The sequence below is a fragment of the Mus pahari genome, chromosome 14 (assembly GCF_900095145.1).
Source record: "Mus pahari chromosome 14, PAHARI_EIJ_v1.1, whole genome shotgun sequence".
Classification (NCBI taxonomy): Eukaryota; Metazoa; Chordata; class Mammalia; order Rodentia; family Muridae; genus Mus; species Mus pahari.
The window spans coordinates 88,170,097-88,177,711 of NC_034603.1; the positions used below are offsets into that span (position 1 = coordinate 88,170,097).

Sequence of the window (7,615 nt, forward strand, 5' to 3'; positions counted from 1 at the left end):
CCACTCAGGATTATAATCTGAGTATACTCAAAGAAGCATTACAAAAAGGCGACCCGAGATGAGATACCTGGTCACATGCACACAGGGCCTGCTGGAGGAGTTCCAAAGCCACCAAGAATCAGGGATCCAAGTACTTGGAAGGGGGAGATCACGTGGGCATGGCACAAGGACCTTACGGAGCCCTGTGGCTGGAGTAGAGACAGAAGGGGGTAGAGACACAGACGGAGCCAGGGTGCCTGGGCAGTGCAGAGCAGCATTCAGTCTCAAGCAGAGAAGACCCGAAAAGAAAAAAAGCCAAGGGGGAGGAAAGAAAAATCAATCCTTTGTTAGATTCCTGCGGCTGCTAAGCAGTCCCTCCCACTATGACGGGGGTTCAGAGGTGACACCACCAGCTATCACTTTTATGCATCAGCAGTCTTGACTGGTTTTAGGCAGTATGTAACAGGTTTCAGAAGCCCCAGATGCACAGGTGTCATGATCCGTCTCCAATGTGACCCAGGGTACCAGAGGAGTTGGTGGGCTGGCTTGGCTTGAATTGACCCAAACCCAGCATCATAACGACACTGACCTTAGTTTAGACTAGAAGGTACACCTCCCTGTGCACCTGGGTTCAGAGTCACCACCTCAAAACTGCTATGGGCCTGATCTGGACCAGGTCAAGGACAACAGGAAGCATCTTTAGCCTCAGTCTTGACCTTTAGGATTCAATGTGTAGGGCTAAGCAAGTGTTTTGTGGTTTAAAAAACATTTATTTTATATCTATGTGTGCACACGTGATTATATGAATTTGCACCACATGTGTGCCCGTGGAGGTCAGAAAAGACATCGCATCCCCTGGGACTGGAGTTATAGATGGTTGTGAGTATCATGTGGCCACTGGGGACCAAGCTGAGGTCCTCTGCAGGAGCACCAAGTACCCTTAATCCCTGACCCATTTTCCAGCCCTGTTTTGTGGGTTTTTATGTTTCTCAATAACACATGTATATCCTAGCAGACGTTTGGCTTTATAGCATCATTGATTTACTATATTTATTTAACGATTTGCTTCATGAAGTATTTTACTGAAGAATGAAATTGGTATTACAGTAAAGAAGATAAACTAGCCTGAGAGGAACAGCAGGTGAGGGTGGAGGTAAGTAGAGAGTCGGGGAGAGGGTCTACAAAGAGGTTCACGGGGAATTTGAAGGACCAGCTATCCTCCTCAAAAAAGCAGTGCCCACTAGCAGGCCTCTGCCCCTCACTGAGCTCCTTGTTCCTGAGGTTTCCCCACAGACAGTCCCACACCTCTCCCTTGTGGTAGGAATGCAGTGATGCATCATTTTGGACCTCTAATTCTCCCCATAAGACCTTGGACCCTGACAGCAGGACCTGGGAAACTTAACTATTGCTGTGAGTTAGAAGACACGATCTATGTGCCAGGAGCAAAGCCGTCCTCAGTGCAAATTGTCCTGGAGTCTTGGGAGGGACCTGAGGACTACAGACCCCATTCTGACGTCTGCCTGTCCCAAGGTCAAAAATGAGGGCTTCGGAGACAGAGAGTTCCTGTGATCCTGTCAATCAGGGCTGATTGTCAGCCGTAGCCAGGTGAGGTTCTCTGCAGCCTGTTGTTTGGAGCTGATAAGGCCCCTTGAGCATCTTTTGGGGCAGAAATTGGGAGACTTTAGGGGGACAGTATCAGGTAGGAGATACCAGGAGACCCATGAGTCAGACCAGGTACTGACATTTGTCTCTGTGGAGCTACAGAGAGCTGCTTGTTCCAAGCAAACACACTGATTCCTGTGATGATGAAGGTGGTAGCGATGATGATGTTGACGATAACTGCAGTTCGGTGCTTATCATGGTCTGAAGGGACTGGCAAGTCCTCATGGACTGCAAGGATTGGCAAGTCCTCTGGCTTCTGTCTGTCAGTGACTAGATGTGGAGCAGAGAAGTGACTGAGAATTGCTTTGCATAATGAATCCCCTCTGGCATGACTCTACCCTTGTGCCTCTCCCACCCCTCAATGCTGCTGCCACGGACTCCTGTAGAGGTGGGAGAGGGCTGTGCAGGAAGTTGGGGAGCTATGGGTGGGGCTCCAGGAATGGTAGCTATGTGGCCTGAGAGGGAACACTGTGAAGGGAATTGGAGATCATGAACAGCTTCCAGCCCTTAGCTTCTTCCTGGTCTTGGGGTTCTACCAGAGACAAACGATCAGGTTTGGGGATGGCAGCTGTGATATACCCCCAAATTAGATCGGAAGGAATTCTGATGTTACCTCATCTCCTACTGGCTCATGTGGCTGCGTTGGATTGAACTGGTGTGAGAGACCAGAGGTAGTGGAACCCAGAGGGAAGGGAAGGGTGGTGGGGAGGGCAGTAGGTTTAGACACGTAGGGTCCTTGGTTGTGTGTGGAAGCAGATGGAACCCAGAACTCAGTTGTGAGGGGTTCCTCTCTGCTCCTTCTTCCCGTGCTCACCCACTCACTTCCTAGCACACAACTCACCATTAACAGTCAGGTTGAAGTTTTTGAACTCTGCCTGGAATCCACGCAGCTTCCAACAGTACTCCCCTGAGTGTTTGCCCTGAGCATCCATGATCACCAGCTGGGCCTGGCCTCCTTGAATATAAAGCTGCCATGAATCCTTAGAGTAGTTTCCTGAAGGCATTTGATTGAAGATGATGATAGTCTTTCCACTGGTAGTCAACTTAATGGTGACGTCTCTGAGGTTGTTGGAGATGTTACAGGCCATCACCACACGGCTGCCTCTGTCTACAGACACCTCACGTGCAGTGCAATGAGGGTTGTCCCAGACTGTGTAGAGAGCACACTCTTTAGGCTGCACGGTCTTTGACACCCCTGCTAATGCCCCGGCACTGAGCCCAGACACTGTTACCTCTCCATCATCAGCTACACTCAGAGTTGACTCAACTCAACCTCCTTCAACAGCTTCCACCATATTGGGTCTGTGAAGTCAAGATCACCACCTGGGCCCGGACTTGGTCTGACCTGCCTACCGTGAGGCGAGTAAAACCCAGACTTACCGTCATTATAGGCATTCAGGGAGGCCGCCAGTAGAAGGAGGGCCCAGAGCATTCTGGGAAACAGGCCAGAGGTTGTTACAGAGTAGGCTAGCATGGCTCATTCCTAGGATGGGTCTCAGGAGACAGTTGTTTTGGTCAGTGTCTTTTGTTGTTGTTATTGTTGTTGTTGTTGTTGGACACTATATAGAGGAAGGTAAAAGAAGGGGGTCAGAAGTTCCCAAAGCAGCTGCAGAGACTCACGAAAATAGCACCAGACTGAGAGGACCTTTGCAGCCCAGTGTCGTCCTGCCTACCCATTCCCAGATGCCTGAACCTATGCAGAGCCCTCAGCCACTAGTGAAGCCCCTCCACCTGTCCTCACTTTTGGTAAGGAGTGTGGGGCTGGCTGAGGTAAAACAACGAGCCGACGCAGCCAGGAGACAGGCACACTGACTGGCTAGCTGTATTCTTCTTTCTCTGAGCCAAGCACACCAGGCAAACCGCCCGAGTTGTGCTTCGAACTGAAACAGGGTCATGTTACAGGTTTTATCACATTGGCTTGTGACCTGTGAACCGTCTCTCTACTGTACAGCAAGCGGCCTCTGTTCCGTGCACATCGCCCGCCTCTCTCTCTCTGGTGGCTCTCCCTGCGGTTCTCACACCCACCCCGCCTGTCCTGTTTGGCCACCCTCACACTGAGCACTGCAGCCTATAGGATGTGGCCTGTGTAGTCCCACAGTGGCTGCCTTGTATCAGAGAGGCCAAGAATCTGGGAGTTGCTCAGTCCCATAGGCTCAACAGTCCCAGTCTGGTGCCGAAGGATTGCTGCTTGTCTTCAGTCTATGTTGAAATCCTGAAGAAGTAGGTTTCTAATGTTGGTGAGGGACGGCAGCAGCAGGCTAGATGACCTTTCCAGTGAGTGTGAGGGCGAGCAGGCAAAACCCAAAGCTCCCTTCTTCCCTTTCCCGTTATCTGGCCACCAGAAGGTGCCCCTCACAGTTAGGGTGATTCTTCTTGCTTCGGATAATCTGAGGGTGAAAAAACCCCACACAGAAGTGCCCAGTAGCTGTGTTTTAGTTGACTTCAGGTGTGGTCAAGTTGACAACCAAGATTAGCCTCCATGGTAATTCATGCCAGCAGAGGTGAGACGCTATCAAACCCACCCCTACCTTCCAGCCAAGCAGCCTGCCCGGTGCCTTCTTGCTTAAACCCAAGCTCTGTCTACTTGCTGAATTGCCTATTACTTTTATACTATACATTTTTTTTTTTTGGTTTTTTTCAAGACAGGGTTTCTCTGTCTAGCCCTGGCTGTCCTGGAACTCACTTTGTAGACCAGACTGGCCTCGAACTCAGAAATCTACCTGCCTCTGCCTCCCAAGTGCTGGGATTAAAGGCGTGCGCCACTATGCCCGGCTTACTATGCACTTTTAAAGAACAAGTTGTTATGTTTCTTCTGTTTACCATATGACAGGCTGTGTGCTGTTTTTTTAGCAGGTAGACATTTTCTTCTATGCCCCAGAGTCAACCCAGCGGACTCTGTCTTATGGAAGAGGCAACTCCAGGTCCCTGGACATACAAGCTACGTCTCGTACCATCCTCCACAGGCTCGATGTGTAGTTCCCAGCAGAGGATCTACACCCTCCTACATATCCTTCTTACTAGTGCAGCCTCTGTGGTACATGTAGACCCTGCTCAAGGGGTCCTGGGATGTTGACTGGCAATAAAAGAGAAGGCTCTGCAAAACACTGACACTTTCTGTTAGGGACCTCGTCTGCCAGAGAGCTCCCAGAGACAGCATAGCCCAATCTCACCTATAGTTTACTGCCTCTTCTATACATATGTAATAACCTGTTTTCCAGCTCCTTCCACCTTCCACCACCCTAAATACAAACGCATGCATGCCCGTGTTATGTGCACATACATGTGTGCATATACATGTACCTAAATATTATGTTGGAGTAGGATAAAACAGAAGAAGTGAACAACCATGACGATGTCATCAGCTCTGTGTTTCCCACGGGCCTGATGCATGCTATGCACACAGTAGGCACTCAGACAAGTGTGTCTGGACCCACTGAGATGTAGGAAGGGCCCTGTCCACCTCTCTGAAGCCTCACAGACTTGAACATGGAGCACAGCTTTGCTCTTTGGGACATTAGCCAGTAGCTCCTCAGGAAGGTGTGGTCATTGCCCCGTGGGAGCCTAGTCCATACTCCCATGCTGGAGCTAGGCCAGTCAAAGGTCAGTCTTGATCCTCATCTGGACTCAGGTGACATGGAAAGTTAGCAGCCTCAGCTAAAAGAGTGTTTACATAATGCCTACTGCTCCACTGTTGAAGTTAAGACCGGGACACCCATGGAAAGTGAAAGACAGTCTGGGCTGGGCCTCGAAGTGGGAGCGAGGTCCAGCAGTCCTGGGAGGCTGGCATTCTTCAGCCTTGGGACTCAGCACTCTGGGGGAGGCAGGAAGCTCTCAGCTGCCATCGAGTGTGACAGGACTTCCATTCCCTCAAAGAGTCTCCCTGTTGGCTCTTAGGAAGCCTCTGAAAGATTCCACCATACTTTATACCCCACAACCTAATTACCCCACGGCTGTTTCACCTCACTATTTGAACCTGTCTTCCCATTGTTTCCTCACTTCAGGAAACACATCTGTGCGGTCCCCTCCAGATGCCACAAGACATTCACATTCAAATCCTCCTGAAAAGCTGGAACTGACACTCTCATGGTGGCCTCCACAGGAAGCTGGAATCGGTTATCAAGAGTGCTGCCCATGTCCCAGGATTCTCTATCGCCCAAAGCCAAGACCGTCCTCTGCCGACTTCCGCTCATCTACGGCTCCTTCTCATGCGCTCCATGAGGTCATCCCAGTGGGAGCCCCAGATGGTTTGATGCTCATCTCTCTTACTCTCAGGTACCTCTGCTTGGAGTGGTGCTACGGCTTTGTTATGGTCACTGTGGTTCTCTGGTCAGGCACCATAGTCAGGTGACTAAGTGAAAACCACAGTAGAGTGAAACCCCACAGTAGATCAAGATCCCTTCCCAGAAGGACTGAAGGTATGGGGCCCAGCTTCTTGCCTCATTAAAGCTGGGCAGGTTGCCCTGACTTTAAGGTGGCCTTTGGTTTGCCCTGTGGTCACATGTACCGGCTAGACTGAGACTGGCTATCAGAGAAAATGGCAAGCATTGAGCTGTCCCTTGGGACACTTCCCAGTTCTCAAAGCTGTTTCTGAAATTGGATGGCTATCCCCTCTTTCTCTCCAGTAGCCTAACTTTGCCTCTCTTAGCAACCCAGTTAGAAACAGATTTGGGAGCAGCCCAGTCAAGGGGGTAGAAGAAACATCAATCCAGCAGTCTTTCCCTCTCTGAGCCCTGGGCCCCTTCATACAGAGGAGTTTTGTCTTCACCAGAACCCCAGGCAACATTATAGTCTATGCCTTTCTTCTTTGGGAGTTTTAGACCTTTTGTCTGAGAATCACAAGTAGATACTCTCTTTCCACCAGGTCAGATGGATCCTCTGGGCTCTAAGAGACCTGTGTTTGAGTTCACCCTCCAGTGTGCATATTCTGCTGTTTGTCCCTGAGAGTGGCACCCTGGGTCATGGCAGACAGATGTCAGTGACCGGCTCTCTGGATTCTGAGAGCCAGCACACAGCAGACCCAGCCAATCGCCTCAAGTCTAGCCTGTGGCTATGTCCACCTCCAGCACCATGTACTTCCCTTTCTGAGAAAAACAGGAAAACAATGGGGACTTGGGAAAGAAAAGGAGAATCAAGAATTCCAGCACAGTTAACGTTTGTTTGCTTTTTTGAAAGATTATCTATACAGAGACGATATTCATTTACATAAAATATTTCCAATTAAAAAATAAGTTAAAATAATTGGCTGTGGCGGTGGCACACAGTTTTAATCCCAATAGGTGGGGCACAGAAGCTGGTAGATCTCTGTGAGTTCAAAGCCAGTTTGGTTTACATAACAAGGTCTAAGCCAGCCAAGGCTACACAGGGAGACAACAAACAAACAAACAAACAAACACAAACAAACCTCCCCCCCCCCCGAAACCAAAAAACAAACCAAACCAAAAACTTAAAACTTAAAACCTTGCAATGAAGATGCTCAAGGCCTGAGCCAAGTATGTCTTAGGTGTAACTGCCTGACACTTTCTAGGACTCAAACACACAAGACCATTGCCTCCGTTTACAATAGTGGTACCCTACCTTCTTGAACCTGTGATGCAGGATTTACCCGTCTAGTGTCCCTCAGAAACATCATTTCAATCTCATTTAAATTTGTTTGTTTGTTTTTCAAGACAGGGTTTCTCTGTGTAGCCCTGGATATCCTGGAACTCACTCTGTAGACCCTGCTGTTGAACTCATAGATATCCTCCTGCCTCTGCCTCCTGGGTGCTAGGGTCACACTCAGCATCACTTAGTTTAAAAAAAGGACTTGTTTATTATTTTTTTTTTTTTGGCATGAGTGTTTTGCCTGCATGTATGTGCATGTCACACACACCTGGTGGCCTCAGAGGTCAGAAAAGAAATGAGAAGAGAAGAGAAGAGAAGAGAAGAGAAGAGAAGAGAAGAGAAGAGAAGAGAAGAGAAGAGGAGGGGAGGGAAG

The 7,615-nt window shown here is 49.3% G+C and overlaps 1 protein-coding gene across 1 annotated transcript; it reads right to left on the bottom strand.

Annotated features, from left to right (window-relative positions):
- Positions 1-1,660: 1,660 nt before the first annotated feature.
- Positions 1,661-3,115, bottom strand: LOC110332772 (secreted and transmembrane protein 1b-like). The gene is made up of 3 exons (XM_021214119.1): positions 3,022-3,115; positions 2,483-2,791; positions 1,661-1,911 (listed from the first exon to the last, which is right to left on the bottom strand). Exons 1-3 carry the CDS (start codon positions 3,113-3,115, stop codon positions 1,661-1,663), a joined length of 654 nt encoding a protein of 217 aa, XP_021069778.1.
- Positions 3,116-7,615: the final 4,500 nt, after the last annotated feature.